Raw genomic sequence first — 18,547 nt, forward strand, 5'->3', positions numbered from 1 at the left:
ACAAGCCGGGCTGAGACGACGTCATTTCTGCGCATGCATGTGGAAGTCCCATACCACGGCACACAGCTCTGAAGGAATGGCACGGGTAAGCTGTTCCTACAGAGCGCATGCGTCGGCTTTAGGAACAAGAGAATATCTCCTTAATGGTGCACGTTTAGGAGATATTCATTTTCCCTACAGGTAAGCTTTATTATAATTAAAAAAAATTAGTTTACTACCACTTTAACATGCACATGCTCATTCCAAGAAGCAGAAGGGAGAAGAAAAGAAAAGAAGAATTTTGGAAGCGCATGGAGGGGGTTACATGGAGGCAGAAAAACACAGTATGAAACAATTTCATGAAAAGTAGATTACAGGACCAATAAGTAGTGGATTATTTCTAGAGAGTAAGGATATCGTCTAATGTCCCTTTAACTTTCTGTTATATTCAACATTTTATTTAAAACCCATGTCCTTTCCTGGGAAGTCTACATACCTCTCAAAATCATATATTCTAATCACTATACATTACACACCCAAATCTTGTCCATATTTGCATGAACTTCACCCTTTTTCCTAGACAAGGAATTTACCTCCAGTTTATAGACTTGGTTGCCTGAAGACACCATGCCATTGCTCCCCTGGAGCATATTCTTTACATCCACAGTTTTAGGTTTCATTTGCTTAGAGCTGTCATTCCAAAGGAAGATGAGATCTGTTAGGTTGCTGTGAGTTACTATGCCTTGTACATTGCTCTTTGCCTTGTATAGGACTAATCTTAAGAATTTAACTTGAACCTTAAAATGTATAGGAAAAAAGTGTAAAGGAAAAAGAACATTAATTCAACCACCAAATTGAAAGCCTGTAAGCTCAATATATTACATTTTTTTTGCTAAGAATTAGACAAAATTAAAAATATCCCTCAAACAAAAAGGCTATTCTCACAACCATGTAAAAATAATATAGCTTTCATTAAGTTTTCTTTACAATGAGCACAAAACATGTTTAATCTCTCAGGTTTTATTAAATAGCAAATTTCTATTAAGTACAATATATATTCAATCCTAAATAAAATACACTGTAACAAAGAGATTATTGGTTACTTTTTGGCTTTAGGATAAAGAAAAACAATTTATTAACAAACAAATACACTATCGTAAAATAAAATATACACAGCATTCATGAACATGTAATTACGCATCAAAGATTTGCTTAGGTTAGCCAAGCTTCCAGAGTTAAGCCCACCCACCCACTGCTGACATGCTGCAGTCTTTGAATAGTGGAATAGTGGGTGTGCCTGGAGTTTAGACCTGGTGGAGTGGCTTATTTCCTAAGGCGGGGAAGTCAAGGTCATAGTGGCATAGGGCACCTAGGATCCTCCAGCTACACAGAAGAGAGTTTTCAGCTAAAAGTGGTATTAACCCTAGAACAAATATATTGCAGCTTACCAACCAACAGATATGGTGGCTGAATTAGCTTTCTTTTTTAGGCTCTCTTCCCTCTGTTTTCAACTTATGATCTGGCCAGTAACACACCTTCTCTGTTAGGGTGCCCTGACTTTGGGTGAAGGGGGCACAGCAGACAGTAACATTTTCATTCCGGGGGAGGGAAGCAGATTAGCATACATTAAACAAATTGAAACCAAACTCCATCTAACACTGCAGTTGCACAAGTAATTAGAGCAAAGTTTGGTTCCTTTTGGGATAAAGATTTTACATCAATAAATAAAAGCTGATCATTGTAAGCACCCCTGTCAGTGGTAAATCGTTTATCTCAGTGCTCTTTGCTACATCTGTAGGACAGCTTGTTCTGTTGGAAAACAACACTTACTGGCCAGATCACCAGATGAAAATAAAGGAGAGAAAAAAAAAAGAAAACTACTGCAGGCATCACATCTAACAATTGGTAAGCTGCAACATAATACATGTTTGCTTTTGGGTTTCATACTGCTTTAATAAAGGTGATAGCAGGACCTTGTATTTGCTGCTCAAAGAAAGGACTATAAGACTGACAGGTTTGCTTTATAATGTACAGGGGGTGGGATCAGAAAATATTTTTGAGGTGTCATACTGTAGATCAGACTACAATTTAAGGTAGCCATACGCTAGTAGATTTTGGAATGAATGTCCATACAAACAATTGTACGAAAATTCTCACCAGTATATTTGATGCCATGATAATGAATGTCGTTCGAAAGTACTTTACAAATGTCTGATTTTACCATTTGTTTTTGGAGTGAATGGAATTTGTTAAACAAAAACCACATTTGCAGTTATAAATCTGTTTGTTCGAGAAAAAAATTTCTATCCTGCTCTTCTTCTCACTACAAGTCACTAACAGCAACAAAATGAACGTTGAATTGACCCCACTAATGATTAGAAAATCGAATGAACGTTCTTAAACTAAACATCTAATAGTGTATGGCTTGCTTCACTTTGTCATATTTAGTGCTTTCAGCAACTGTTTGTTTTAATACTATCTCTGTTTTTTATCTAATTACATTTATAAGTTTTAGAACAGTTGATATGATAAAAATACTGCATTACCCATGTATTTATGTATATATATTTTATAGTTTCACATATCTTTTTAAACAGATTCTGTAATTCAGGGCAACATGACAAAGTCCCTCCAATACCCCGCTATATACATCCTGCCTGTGCTCCTCCACCACCCTAGTGGAGCTGCTGTAAAACACCTGGTGCTACTCTCAATGGAATTGCACAGAGCAGCCCTGAACCTCCTCTTCCCAGGTCTCCCGCCGGCACTCCTGGCCCCTCCCCTCAATTGAATGCCCCTATAGAAAGTCGGTTTCTATGGGGGCACTCATACACAATAGCTCCTGAGCCTCACTGCCTGCATCTATTAACACAGACAGCGGGACTTGGGGCCTGCCCACGTGTCACTGGCTTTGATACCACTTTAAATAGACTGGCTTTGAAACCACTTTGAATAGATCCTTTATTAGCAACGTGATAGAGTCTCTATAAAAAGATATGTGCAACTTAATAAATACAAATGCTGAAAGTGTTTACTATACAAACACATACAGTCACCAGTCACTTTATTAGGTACACTTGTTCAATTGCTCAGTAACACAAATTGCTAATCAGCCAATCACACGGCAGCAATTCAACGCATTTAGGCATCTAGACGTGGTGAAAATGACTTGCTGAAGTTCAAACCAAGCATCAGAGAGGGTAAGAAAGGGGATTTAAGTGACTTTGAACGTGGCATGGTTGATGCCAGATGGACTGCTCTGAGTATTTCAGAAACTGCTGATCTACTGGGATTTTCACACACACAACCATCTCTAGAATTTAAGAGAATGGTCCAAAAATAGAAAATAACCAGTATGCGGCAGTTGTGTGGACGAAATTGCCTTGTTGATGTGAAAGATGAATGAGCAGACTGGTTGCCGTGACATTCAGATGGTAGGGTCAGAATTTGGGGTAAACAACATAAAAGCATGGATCAATCCTGCCTTGTATCAACGGTTCAGGCTGGTGGTGGTGGTGTAATGGCGAGGGGGATATTTTCATGGCACTAGCAAGGTGTACCTAATAAAGTGGCCGGTGAGTATATATGTAACTATTGTATATGTACACTAAAACATGGGTACCACAAAGTGACAGAGTCTGTTTAATATTTTCAAAATGTATTTTGCAAAAATGAAGTAAAAATGCATGTGTGTTTGCCGCATTTCTTGTGCGTTTTGCACCTGAGAAAAAAGTGCATGTGACTCAAAACAACCCTTAGTTGCATTTTTGCCACAATTTTGATGCCTTTTCCATTTATTTCAATGGAAAGGTGAGTTTTTAGTTGTTTTATCTTACCGCACCAAACATGCACCAAAAATGCAGCTTGCAGGACTTTGAAAAACAGAACAGACCCGTAACTGACCAGTGTGAGGAGTTCCATAGGATTTAATGGTCATGCATTTTTAGTTTGCTTATTTAACACAAAAACAAAATAAAAACTGATCAGTGTAAAAGCAGCCTTAAGGAAGAAATTAATGATGAATGGTCTCTTGACTGTGCAGGCTAATATCTGGGATTCATGTGCTGCACAGTGTATTCAGGTACACCGTCCCCAGTCCGGAACCCATACGGCAACTTTGGTCTATCAGTCCTGCTGATGTCAACAGGCCCATGAGTCCGTAGAACTCTCTTGAGTTGGTCGAAGATCTCGTGATCCGACACAGCCATTGTGTTCATTTTAAATCCCATCATCCTGGTAATGGTTTCTCTGAAGTCAACAAGCTGTAGAATGGATGAGAGATCAATGAAGAACATTATACTATTATTTCCTAATATCTTTCCCCATGAGACACTAGAGTTACTTAAAGGAGGGAAAAGTATCCCTTTTTTGACAACTTTGTAATTAGTTTGTAAAAAAAATCTTCACAGGTACTCATACCACCTGGCTAAAACACCTCCTAATTACATTTTTAGGAGATAGAAAAAAAAACACACAATTCCTGTTACAGTCCTTATAAAGACAAATTTTACACCCTTTTTTTTCCAAAAAAAGACATCTCACAAGAAGTATGGGACAAAAACCTTTTCTGTTTCCAGTTATTGTATAAAGTCTCTCAAAGTTCTCAAGTATCTGCAAGTTGCAGCCCCAAAAAACTACTTAATGAGCTCTGTTTTTTTAAAGGGTTGCTAAAAAGATACTAATGATTTCCTTTAAAAGCAAAGTGTACCTGTTTTTCTCTCCTCGCCACTTCCTCGAGGGCTCTTTTGGCTGTGAGCAGCTCATTAGTAACCGCATCTACCATCTGCTGACACCTCGCTTTCTCCCCTACAGATTCATGTTCTGTGTAGTCCAGTTCTGTTTTCAAGTTTACTACCTTTTTAGCAGCTTTCTCTTTAATTTTCTCTAGTTTTTCTAAAGACTTGCTCAGCAACTCAATGGTTTTTTTCTGCTGGTTGGTTTTCTCCTTAAAACAAACAAAAAAAAATACAGACTGGAATGTAAGAGGCATTAAAAGACAACATATGGTCCCATACAATATATGTATACTAAACATAATAATAGAATAAGCAACATAAATAAATTGAATCATTCATAGTAATGCAGACACATAAAATAATTGTCTAAATGGTAAAACAATATTTAAAGTGCAAAGCCAGCACTTTTCAAAATAAAGTAGAGAAGAGGTGGAACCATTGTCTGGTTTCAATTTTCCCCACTGGGGAGATTCATCTTCTAGTTCTACTCCCTCTCTAGTTACCATTGAGACAAACAGTGATGGGAAATCCAAAATTTTAGAGTTGCTACATGAATAGGTGGTGGGTGGAAACCTTCCAAAAGGTGCTGTGGTGGGGTGGGCAGCGACTGCTGGCGCAGTTGGCAGAGTGGTGAGAGAAGACGGGGGTGTATGTCAAAGTGGTGAAAGGGGGGGGGGGGTGTGGATGTATGTTTGGCATATTGGTGACAGCAGAGGGAGAAGGCTTTTGTTTGGCATAGTAGTGAAAAGATGAAAGGCAGAGTTGAGAAACCAGATGGGTTGGGGGGGAATTATTCCAGAGTGGTAAGTGCGGGGTGGGGCATTTGCTACAGTGGTAGGAGCAGCAGGAAAGGGTGTTTGGCAGAGTGGTGAGAGCAGGGAAGGGGTCATTTGGTCAAGTGGTGAGAGCAGGAGGATGGTGTTTGGAAGAGTGCTGAGAGTTGTAGGGAGGGGTGGTATTTGGAAGAGGCAAAGAGGTGTGGGGGAGGCAGAGTAGTGCAAGTGCTGGGCAACAGATGTTGGCTGAGTAGTGACTTACAGTGCACTGTTTCCTACCCTTATCCTGACCCATTTTTCTTCTCTGTCAGCAGCCTTGCTACCAGACATATGCATTAGTGGCTATGTGAAGATCATCCTCTCCATATTGCCACCACCAGCTGCCCACTCATGGACTCCATGCTCTCAGCAAATATACTGGCAATGGGCAAAGATCCAGAGTGTGAAGCTGCTGTGATCGTACACACCAGAAACCTCACATATAACTAAAAGCCTTATTTTACTGTGTGTGTGGTAGGGATGTGCATGTTCAAGTAAAAGCTGCCATTATGCTGCTCAGGGCTGTGCATGCTACCACCCACACCTCCATTATACTAGAACTCTCACAGCCGTGATGGTAAAGCCCAGGTGTAAATCTTTTTTCTTTATTACTATTCTAATGTCAAATTTTACACCCATATGCACATATTGGGTTTGATTTACTAAAGGCAAATATGCTGTGCACTGCAAGTACAGTTGCTCCAGAGCTTAGCAAATGAGGTAAAACATCACTTTGCAAAGAATACACAATCATATGCAAGTAAATAAAAAAACAGCATTTTTGCTTGCACATTATTGAATGATAGAAATCAGCAGACCTTCTCCTCATTTCAGAGCTTCATCTCAGATCTAGAGCAACTGCACTATTTGCCTTTAGTAAAACAACCACCAAAATGTTTAGCTATAGCCACCTCTACTACTTACCATTCTCTTTTTCTTTTTTTGATTCACACATCTCTTTTTTAACCAGGAACTAAGGAGGAAACTGAAACTCCATTTTATTTCTTGAAGAAACAAAGGAACAGCAGCGCGGGATCTCCGTCAGCAATACATGTAATTTTATTGAACAATTAAAAAATAGCTCCAGCTGTCATTTCCTCCTCCAGGTCAGAGCTTTCAACCCAGGAACGTGTATGCTGTTGAGACATAGCAACAGTCATGTGAAGGGCACAGCACCAATCAAGACTGGCCAGACACAGACTCAGACTGTAGAGAGCATACATCAATAATATAAGCCCCTCCCAAGGACCTTTACCTGTAAATGCCAAAGAACAGGGAAAGATCATATGACCACACAACAGCGTTGCAGGAACAAGGACACTATTAACACCATCATAAAGAAATTTGGGACCCATAGGAGACTCATTGAAGAAGGAGACATAGAACACAGTGTCCTGAGACATTTCATGCTCTATGTTGAGAACTGCACCAGAGCTGTTTGTCAAGAACTTTACACGTGAATGTACTATTTTTTAATTGTTCAATAAAATTACATGTATTGCTGATGTAGATCCCGCACTACTGTTCCTTTGTTTCTTCAAGCTAATTTTGGATCTTCCCGGGTCTATTGGTAGCTGCAAGATCCTTTGGCAATTTTCATTCTGAGATTTGCACCCCCTATCCCCGCAGTCAATTGGACATTGGAACTAGAAAGCTGGGACCTGTAGTACGCTAGATGGGTTTGTGATTTGTTTTCTGAAACCATTTTATTTCTTATACTCTTATTTTACATCGAGTATGGCATGTTAACATTTATAGTTGTTGATACAGGTGAGTGGTTCGGTATTCTCTGAAAAGAACTCCAGAATATGCCAGTGCTGTATATCTCTATATTAGTGTCAATGGAGTTTCAGCAAGAATTATCTTAAAACTTCTAACTAGTGACTTTTTTACCTCTCACAGTAGAGCTTAGAGATAGCGGCACTGCATAATTCTTCTCTAAACTTCCTAAAGTGGCGAGCTCACCTTTAAATCGTTCATATCGACAAGCTGAGCCGTCAGGTTCTGATTAGCAATTTTCATGTCACTGAGCTGTCCTTGGAGTCTCTCGACCTTCTTCTGCAATTTTTGGGCTGTCACGTTGGCTGAATTTTCAGAGCTCAGAAAGGCTTGATGCACTTTTTCTCTCTCAAGCTGTTTGATCTTCGTCTCCAGTTGTTCTATCTGGGAAGATTTTAACTCTATTTTTTCTCTCTGGGAATTCACCTACAGTGATATAGTGTGCTTAGCTGGACAGAGTACAGAACTAGTAGAAAACATGCTAGACAAAGGAATACAATTATAGACATACTGATTGTATAGATTGTGGAGCAATAATGGTTATCATTTTTATTTTGTCTTGTCCCAGTGGTATGAGTATGCTTGGCCTAACAGCCCAGCAACCCTGACAAATAGAGAAGACTGGTTTCTTGGAGTTAGTAGGAGTTTGGATTGGCTACTTTGTTTCATGGAGCCCTGATTTGATAAATCTGAAAAATTTGCTGCATCCTTTCCAGATCCCACTAGCTGCAGTACCAGTTCAACAACACCACTTCCCTTGTTCATCAATTTAGTCCTCCACCAAAGCTAGATACACATAGCCTCATGTATTAGGGCTTAGTTCACACCTATGCAGTTTGCTTTTGATCCATTTCTGCAGTGCTTTTTACTGTGCAATCTTTTTTTTTATGCATTTTTATGTGTTTTGCATTTTTTATGGTTTTTCTTGGCCAATCTATTGTTGGGCAGATTAAAAAACACAGAATGCACCAAAAATGCATCAAAAACACACTACATGCTTTTCTGCAGTGTCTCCATTGAAGTCCATTGAACCAAAAATGCACTGTTTTGCGTATAAAAAAAGTACATGACCCTTTCCAAAAATGCAGCAGCTGAAAAAAAGCATAGATGTGAACATGTCTCATAGGAAACCATGTTAAATGGACTGTAGTGCGTTTCTGCAAAAATCAAAAAGCACCATAAAACGAATAGGTGTGAACCAGGCCTTAGGTAGTGCAAAGTTCAATGGACCTATGCAAAGTAACATGAATCAACTAACCAAATTTCAGCAGGCTGGACAAAAATCAACCAGAGATTAAATCTGATTGGTTGCTATAGATTTCAGAGCTTTTGTACATAGACACTGCAATTTGCATCAACTTACTAAGCTATGTATAATTTAGGGCTTGTGTAGATCATGGGGCCTGTATGGATAACATCAGTTTGAGATACATCTGAAATCATTTGTAATTCACCGACAGGTGCATTTGACCTGCAGTTGACATCCTTCTGACCTGCATTTGACCTGCTTCAAGCAGATTTTCATTCCAATAGACTAGGTTTGGAATGCAAAACTCTCTTGAAGGGGACAAAAGCCTGTCAATGCTGGCCCTTAGTGTGAAGCTTTTGTCCTCCACATAAAAGTCACATAGCAGAATAAAGAACACAAAGTGCCTTAAACTGATGGTATTCTACACCTTGGTCCCCAAGTATTGGTGTGCATTACACACTGTTGCAGAGTGGTTGCTGCTGGGTAGATTTCTCATCAATTACTGATCTGTCTGATACCATCATACAGGAAATGAGCAGGGATTTCGCCAAACAGAGATACAGACAGCAGTCTGAACCTTACTCGCTCTTGTATAGAGAACTGAAAAAAAGTTTGTGGAGTTGAGCTTTACGTATTTCTACATAAACCAATTGGAGCAACTGATAATTTACTCCTGAGGACTTGGCCTATTCATCACTGGACCAAACGGGAACAGTATCCTTAACTCCATCTATTTTGCTTTTAGTTGCTGGAGATGATTTTGGAAATGGTCAAAATTGTTTCGGTACCTTTTTTTGAAGGTTATAGATGAGGGTTTTATTGTCACTCAGAAATTCTTTATCCCTCTTAGAAATATCTTCTGCTCTCTTCAGTAGCATGTCGTACTGGGAAATCAGACTCTCACAGGATATGTCTTGGCTGATATTCAACTTCTCTGCCATCTGCAGTAAAAACTTCTTGAACTATAAAACAGGAATGGTGAATGTACAAATGTTAGAATAAAAGCACATTTAGCAACAGTCAAGTAGAACATTTAAAATACAAAAAAGTAAAAAATAATATCTACACAACAAATGCAACATTCAAAAGAGTGAAATATAACCTTGAGCAATTTTATTACTTATGTTATTAATTAAAGTGTTTATTATGTATATGTACAGAAGGAGCTAAGCAACTTGAGCTAGAATAATTATTCATGAGTACATCTTATCACTTGGCTGGGAACTGGTGGCTTCATTGTGAATTTGAAAATGGATTTTAAAGTTAAATAAAAAGTCTCAGAGCAAAACTTGGTTAAGACTTCACCAGCAGTCTTCCAAACTTTCCAAACCACAGCAGAGACATATTGGTTAACTACTGCAATCTACAGTATTTAAGAGGCTATGAAGCATGGCTTGTTTAAATTATGGTGTCAGATCTGTAAAGATACAAATACAGTAAGCCCCTGACTTATGAACAAGTTCTGTTCCGGGAGAATATTTGTAAGTCGGATTCGTTCGTAAGTCCAACAAAGTGAGTCTTATACACTTTTGACACAAATATACAATGTAAAGCATAAAAAAAAGAAACACACAAAAATACTGTAAATAAACAATTTTTACTTTTACAATGACCTTAAAATGGTGGTACAGTACAACTGTAAATAAACTCAGTATAGTATAACAACTGGCATATAGGGGATTGAATGGAGTGAACTGACAAGAAGAGAGTTACTAACTGGAGGAGGGAGGGTAGGTGGGAGATGGTGGAGCTGAAAAATCATGAGCAATAGGAGATGGAGGGCAACATGGAATTTGGCCTACACCTGATGTTGATGGAGCTGAAGAATCATCAGCAATAGGAGATAGAGGGCAAGATGGAATTTGGCCCACACCTGATGTTGATGGAGCTAAAGGATCATCAGCAATAGGAGATAAAAGGCAAGATGGAATTTCACTCACAACTGATGTTGATGGAGCTAAAGAATCATTAGTAGTAGAAGATGGAGGGCAAGATGGAATTTCACTCACACCTGATGTTGATGACACAGGTTTTTTGATAGATTCAATTCTGTCTACCTTCTTGGAGAAACGATCCATTGATGTAGTAGCTCTTTTTTTCTTATCATAGATGATTCTTTAGCACTGGATGGCAATCTGAACGGCTGCTGCGTCCTTTGTGTATCGTTCTACGTTGGGGTCCTGTGCCTCAAAAACTAACAGTGCATTTTCAAGTAAAGAAAATCCCCTTGCTATTTCCTGTGTTGTGCATCTCTTTGGTTCTTCAGTTACATCTTCCTCTTGGATCTCTTCGTCTTTTCGCTGGGATTCTAATTCCATCAGGTCCTCATTAGTAAGCTCCTCGTGTTGCACAGCAAGGAGTTCAGTGAAGTCATCCTCTTGCAGATCTAGCTCCAGCTTCTTGCTAAGGGTCACTAAGTTGCTGAAGGCCTCTTTGGACTCCTTACCCATCTTCTCAAGTCCATGAACTTCATGAACAAACTGCAGGCAAAGGTTCTTCCAAACCCCATTCATGGTGACAGCTGAAACCTCATGGCAAGCAAAGTTGATGTTTTTTATGGCCTTGTAGATGTTATAGTCCTTCCAAAATTGTCACAAGGATGTTCCTGTTTCATCAGTTGTCTTCACTGCCTGATGAAAAGTGTAACGTAAATAATATTTCTTGAAAGTTGCAATAACTCCTTGGTTCATAGGTTGGATGAGCGCTGTAGTATTTGGTGGCAGATGCATTACTCTGACCTTGGGATGAAAGTCGTCCGTGAATTGCAGGTGACCTGGTGCATTGTCAAGCAGCAAAAGAATGATGAATGGGATGGGATATCTTTCTCCAAACAATATTTCTCTATCTCTAGAATAAAGTGGTGGAAAAACCAGGCCTGGAAAATGGTCTGTTTAACCCAGGCTTTGGAGTTACTCTTCCACACAACAGGTAGAGAGCCCTTGGCTATGTTTTTGAGGGCTCTTGGTTTCTCTGAATGGTAAACTAAGAGAGGCTTTAGTTTCATATTGTCAGAAGCATTGCCACCAAACAACAGAGTAAGTCTGACCTTTGCTGCTTTGAAGCCTGGCATCACCTTTTCTTCTTTACCGATGTAACTTTGTTCTGGCATCCTCTTCCAGTACAGTCCTGTCTCATCGATGTTAAAAACCTGTTGGGGTAAATAAGCACCTTCATCAATAATTTCTCTAAGTGTTGCTGGAAATTCTTGGGCAGCTATGGTAGCTGTACTCGCAGCCTCACCCCTTACTTTTACGTTGTGAAGGTTGGCTCTAGCCTTGAATCTGTTAAACCATCCATGGATGGCCGTAGAAGATGCACACTGTTCACCCCGTTTTTTCGTCAAGTCTTCAAACAGGCTTTTAGCTTTTTCTTGAATAAAGATTAAGCTGAGTGGGACACGATGCTGATGCTGATCCTGCATCTACACACTGAGAAGTTTCTCCGTCTCCTCTATCACTTTACCATGCTTTTTGGATATTATTGTTGACTTAATTGGCACAGCAGACTTCACGTGTTCCATGATCTTGTCCTTGTTCTTTAGAATTGTGCCAATGGTTGAATGATTCATGTTATAAGAACAAGCGATGTCTACCATCTTTTCGCCTCGGCGTATTCTCTCAATTATTTTCCTTTTTGCTTCCATGGTTATTGCTTCGCACTTCCTATCAGTACCATGCACATCACCGCTGCTTTGCCTCTTGCTTCCAGACATCCTGGGCTCTGATTGAGCACTGCACTACTGTACGCTATTGCACTGTACGGTCAGCACACAGCAGCACAACTGTGACAATGTCCGGCAGACACGTGAACTATTTACACAATCTGTTCGCATCTACGAATGTTCGTAATGTGAGATTCGTTCGTATCTGTGAAAGTTCGCAACTTGAATGTTTGTAAGTCAGGGACTTACTGTACTGTAGTTATATTGTAAAGAGGCCCTTGCTTGTGGGAGACATGGACATTGGTCTTTTTGTTTCCTGTATCAACAATAACATTCAAATTGCCAAGGCACATTTGATTCTCAGTGATAGCTCAGGAGACATCTAGGCACTGATAGATATTTTAGCATCAGGATTTGTGTATGTAAGAGACAGTAAGGAGCCTACAGTGAATGTGTTTGGGAATTTGTCTCTCTTAACAAAAGGGAGGGGATAGACTGATGTATTACAGTAATTTATGGATGAACAATTGAAGTACAGAGCTGGTAAACTGTGCACCAGACATCCAATTCAAGGTTTAGTTTTATAATTCCATTAAAGCAAAACCTTTTTGTTTTTAGTTTTGGAGACAAAAGAACCTGAGGTATTTCAGGAAAACACCACATTAGGGTCACTAGGTGAAGCTGATGATCATAGAAAGTAAACATTTTATACAAATTACACAATTTTTTCGTAACAGCTCTGCAAATGCTTAAGGCATTCATACAGCAATTTTAAAAAAAGTTTATTTGAAATAAAAATGCAATATATTGTAGATTATCAGTCATTAGCCTTGTTGGCCTCATTAGATTCCTTTTGTCAAGCTTCTTTTTCCCCTTCATTATCACCTGGTAATCCTGCCACTAACACACTTCCTGTCCTAGGCTCATCGTTCTCACTTACTGTACTGTATCTATGGAAGAGTAGTGTTGCCACCCTAGAAGAGGAAGGGACTACAGAATGACTCCCCTTCTCATCTTCATAATATATGGGGGTGGTGTTCTGTAGTCCACATAGTTGAAATACGCATGGCTGTCTACTTGAGAAAAGCCTACAGCATGTAGCACAGGATTTCTGTCAGGATCAATTGGCATTTTTTCCATTTACTGAACATATAGAACAGAACACTTTCAAATGGTATGTTTAACAGACCAAATTGGAGAAAATAAAATAAGTTTATTGTTGGTGTTTACATACAATTAAATTGTATGCAGAAATGAGTTAAACTGTGAGTAAAAGCACATTTAAGTCCGTGAAAGTGTTTGTAAAACCCACATTTTTGAGTGGAGTAGCATCAACTACAAAATACAATACATGAAATTCAAACATTTAAATAAGCAAGACTTGAGTCAATTATTATTTAACTGCTTTCATTAAAGGTCCTTTTAAAAATCTATTTTCTTGAGTATAATTTTGAGAAGTCATTATAATTTTGATGTCAGACATGCAGTTAATGCTGAAAAATGATACACCGAATCACAGATAAAATAGCTTGTAAACCACTTTAAGAATAGAAAGGTGATAACTATATTTAGAAGATGTGGATGGAAGCTACTTTGTGAAAGTGTATTAAACCTTTTAGAGATGTTTAAAGTGTTGTAATTGCTCAGTGCTGTATATATTTATTTTGTAACATTTATTTATTATACACAGGTAAGTCACCCCGCCTTCCCAGCAGTACTTTATACTGCCCCACAGAAATAACTGCTGTAGGGTGGTATAATCAACGCATAGAAGTTTTTAAAGCATGCATAACAATCCCTGCACCAAGTGAACCCACTACACAGGGAGGTTTACAGCCCAAATGAGGGGTCTTCTTACCCAGGAGAGGCTGCACCTGCGAAGGCTATAGAAGAGATTTTTTCATGGTGTCCGGAGCGAGGAAAAAAGAACGCTGAGTGAGGGGAGACAGACGCTCTTATGGGCTAGGAAAGAGGTTGTCCTGGAGTGGTTAGAGAGGGCGGAGCTGATCCATAGTAGGCTGACATAGAGAGGATCCAGGGAAGGAAAATTACGGTAAGTATGGAATACAATTTTCCCTAATTTTGTAAATAAATTATTTCGCATTTTCATCAACTGCTTTTCGGTTTCATGGTAATAAATAAAAAAGAACAAGTTTTGGTTATGGTTTGGCTTTTGCTTATGCATTTTGCATTGCTTAGTACATTATCAAACATATATCCACCTAAAAAGTTATTCCCCTCAAAAAAATGAAAAGTGAAGCCTGGTAAAAGGAATGATTCTTGAGGACTCTGGTGGTGACATCACCCTGCGATCATTTCTGGCTCTAGTTTCTGGTTATGTTGGAGTGCTAGGTGTTCCCACTTTATCGTTTGAAGTTTTCATAATATAAAATAAATGAAAGTGCATGCCCAGACCAAAGTTTGTTTTGCTTAGTTTGACTGGGGAAGAAGTAGAACCCCCTGTTGGGTTTAATAGAGATGTGGTTCAGAAGATTTCCCCTTCAATTTTTGTTTTGATATAAAAAAAGTTTGGACTTTCTCTAAAGCCTGGTACACACATTCAGTTTTTTTTTTTTTCATTCAGCCCAGCGGGCTGAACAAATAAAAAACGAGAGATCACTGTGTTTGTACAGCAATCTTTCCCATTGTGCCTTTGTGCTCTGACAGGTGGACTGCCCTGCTCCCCTGCCAGAACACACCAATCAGCTGATCGGATGGTTTTCTAGCATGTCTCTTCAACAAAAGCCAGTCCTTAGACTGGCTTCTGTTGAAAGGACAGCTGTACACAGGGTCCAAATGTTGGCCGGCTCTTGCTGAACTAGCCAACATTTGGACCATGTGTACCCAGCTTTACTTTCAGTAATGGTAACAATGGTCTCCAGGATAAATAAGGATGAATCTTCCAGAAAACACAAAAACAATAAAAATCTGACAGGCTCTATCCCTTCTACATTCTATCCAGAACAAAAAAAGAAGTTCTGGCTTTAGATACACTTTAAAAAGTAGATACTTTAAATAGTATCTCTAGCCCATGCCTCAATTGTGATGTCATGACCCAAGGTGTCCCATGGCCCCAGTCATACCATTATTCACTAGTGTTGGAAACAAATATATCTGCTTCAAACATACATAGTTCCAAAGTTAGGCTCAAAAAAAGACACAAGTCTATCAAGCTCAACCAAAAGCCTGCATCCACTAAACACTGAACTCACAGCTGATCCTGAGGAAGGTAAAAGAAACCTTATATAGAGTGATCCAATTTGCTCCAACATGGAAACATCCCCTAAAGCTACTGGATACTTCCTGAGTCAACATGGGATAGTGCTTAGTGCCGTGCTTCTAGTTAAGAGACCATTTCTGATCACTATGTTTGTACACAATCTTGCTTCTTTGAAAAAAAAATAAAGATTGTGATGGTAAATTGTGCAAAAAACTTAAATTATATCCATAACGGAAATACTATACTTTCCTTTTAAAATACTGTGGTGTTTCAGTAGATGTCAGTAGGGTCCAAAATACTGTCAGGTTTTATAGAACAACGTAATGCTGAATGATACAAAAATGTTAGAAATGTAATGTACCCACCCTTTTTCTCTCAGTGTTAAAACCATCTTTAATCATCTCTTCTGAGGCTAGTTTGCCTTGTAAATGTTTCATGGAATCCTGCTGTTCTTGTAGCAGTTCTTCAGATTTGTAGGACTTTGCCATGGCCTCGTGGTACAAATCCCGTTGTTGCTCAACTTGTTTGTGGAGCTTGTTGATCTTCTGTTGAAGCTCCTCACATGTCTGCATAAATGCATGGTTTATATATTTATACATGTATCGGCCAACAGCTAAGTAAAACATTAGAGAATCTCTTCCACCAAAGCTAGTCACTTTATATTTGGTAAAGTCTAATGAGAAACAAATTTACACTGGCAAGCCAAGGCTACTATTTATAGCTAAAGTCAAATGGCAAAATGCACAGCTGAACTACGTATATGTAAACTCCGATACCTGCCAAAGTATTTGTTGTTATGTTTAGCCAGCCCTGTGATCCAGGCACCACAGCCAGACAGTACAGTCAGCTCCTGAACCTCTCTATGGACTATAACCAGCCCAAGCTGTGAATGGACCATGATGATGTAACACATCAATGACATCATCCACATCCTATCCCTTCCTGATAGGCAGTGCACCCATGAAGATGCTAACACAAAAGATCCCTGGTTGGCTGCCATTCCAGCCCCTCCCTTTTCAACTCTCAGATCTCCTGTGCAGAGCATAATAGGACACTAATATAAAGACAGATTCAGGTAGTTATGCTAGCTTTATACACTTAATGGTTTTTCAGATGTAGCTCACCTACCATTTGCTAGTTGTTTAGATTTATAAGAATGCTATATATAAAAACCAACTGGGGAATTAACAAAGAACGGTGCAAAAGAGATATAAAACCTGCTGGCTGAAGTGGCAGAAGCTGTGCCAATTAAAAAAAAAAAAAGACACATGGAAATTTTGACACAAGCCATTTTGAAATTGGAGGTACAGAAAAATATTGGAACTGGTGACAAAATAAGGGCACATGAGCCAAAATTTTGTTGCATGTGGCTAAAAGCTGTGAATCCCTGACAAAATCACAAAACACTCACCAACTGTGTTACTGTTATTTATCATATTATTTGTTAAACACATAAAAATTGCGCTCACATAACTTGATGCAACTTCCAACAGTGGTATGTTATGCTCAGTAATATGTACATCCACTTACTGCCGCCTGCTCACATCAGCTTGGCTTCTCACACCCACCCATTAGCTGACCCAGTAACTGTAGACAGGGCTCTGCAGCAGAAAATTCAGCAAACAAAGCTAGTACGTGTCCTGGCTCCTGTTTCATGTAAATGTATTTTTGAAAGGATAGGCTTGTGCACCAAAAAAAAGGAAACTAAATACCCTGCACCAATATCTTATGAATCCTGTAGTGAATTACCTGCTGAAATAATATCTTAACAAATCTCTTCCAATTAACCTTCTATTGACCAAACATACTAATATATACTAATGCTATTTAAGTATATACAGTCAGGTCCATAAATATTGGGACATCGACACAATTCTAACATTTTTGGCTCTATACACCACCACAATGGATTTGAAATGAAACAAACAAGATGTGCTTTAACTGCAGACTGTCAGCTTTAATTTGAGGGTATTTACATCCACATCAGGTGAACGGTGTAGGAATTACAACAGTTTGCATATGTGCTTCCCACTTGTTAAGGGACCAAAAGTAATGGGACAGAATAATAATCATAAATCAAACGTTCACTTTTTAATACTTGGTTGCAAATCCTTTGCAATCAATTACAGCCTGAAGTCTGGAACGCATAGACATCACCAGATTGATATAACTGGTAAGTACAGTAAATATATAAATGTTAAGGTATACATAGCTACTAAAGCTGTATTAAACCCAAAAACAAACATTTATTATATTGCAGTTTACTGATTCTTTCTTTCTTTTATTTTCACCTGATGATCTGGCCAGTAAGTATGTTTTTCAACAAGCTGTTCTGCAGATGTAGCAGTTTGAGGACTGAGACAAACCCTTTTAAAAATGACAGGGGTGCTTACAATGGTCAGCTTTTATTTATTTATCTAAAACTTTTATCACAGAAGATAAAAAAAACTGTTGCTATAGCTGTTAATAAAATGTGAGCTTGAGTTTAGCTTCAATTTTTTAGTGTATTTAATTCTGCTAGTACATCTAAGGCTCCATGTACACGGGATGTTTGGAAAACACTTCTGAACGATGGAAACTGACTGCTGGAAAACGTAGGTTAAAAAAAAATCTGTTTAGCCATGTTTGCATACCGCGTTTATACGTTTGAAACGCTGATAAAATCTACTCCTGAACGCAAGTTTGGTGTGTTCAAAAAAACGACTGTAAACGACTGTGTATATGAACACATAGGAAAACATTCCAGAGTGGGGCACTGCGATACAGGAGGTATGTTACTGGCCAGATCACCAGGTGAAAACAGAGAAAACAGAAAACAAATGCAGCCACCACATCTAAGGATAAGTAAGCTGCAATAGATTACATTTTTAGTTTTGGGTTTAATACCATTTTAAGGTTGTTGCTTTGCTGTAGTTGTCTAACTCACTTTACAGATGTTTAAAAGATGTGAAGGAATGCTTCCCTGGTGTATATATTAGAACTCTTTTAGATTTGGAAAAGTGAACCATCGGCTTAGGTAATTCGGCGTATGCCATGCTCCATCAATAGAAACTGAGGTATCTCTCAGCTGACATGACATGGCGTTGGTGTCACAAAAGGGGCCATAAT

General features: G+C 38.8%; 1 protein-coding gene across 1 annotated transcript in view; it reads right to left on the reverse strand.

Annotated features, from left to right (window-relative positions):
* Window positions 1-983: 983 nt before the first annotated feature.
* Window positions 984-18,547, reverse strand: part of LOC149454481 (coiled-coil domain-containing protein 170-like) — a 72,892-nt gene continuing 55,328 nt past the window's right edge. The window contains exons 9-13 of the mRNA XM_089687496.1: window positions 15,805-16,005; window positions 9,347-9,520; window positions 7,496-7,735; window positions 4,688-4,924; window positions 984-4,241 (exon numbers count right to left, since the gene is read on the reverse strand). Of these exons, the coding sequence (XP_089543622.1) occupies window positions 4,023-4,241; window positions 4,688-4,924; window positions 7,496-7,735; window positions 9,347-9,520; window positions 15,805-16,005 (1,071 nt within the window). The 3' untranslated portion in view covers window positions 984-4,022. The remainder of the gene's footprint in view (window positions 4,242-4,687; window positions 4,925-7,495; window positions 7,736-9,346; window positions 9,521-15,804; window positions 16,006-18,547) is intronic.

Source organism: Staurois parvus, unplaced genomic scaffold (assembly GCF_062004578.1).
Source record: "Staurois parvus isolate SC_StPar_1 unplaced genomic scaffold, SC_StPar_1.0 ptg000426l, whole genome shotgun sequence".
Classification (NCBI taxonomy): Eukaryota; Metazoa; Chordata; class Amphibia; order Anura; family Ranidae; genus Staurois; species Staurois parvus.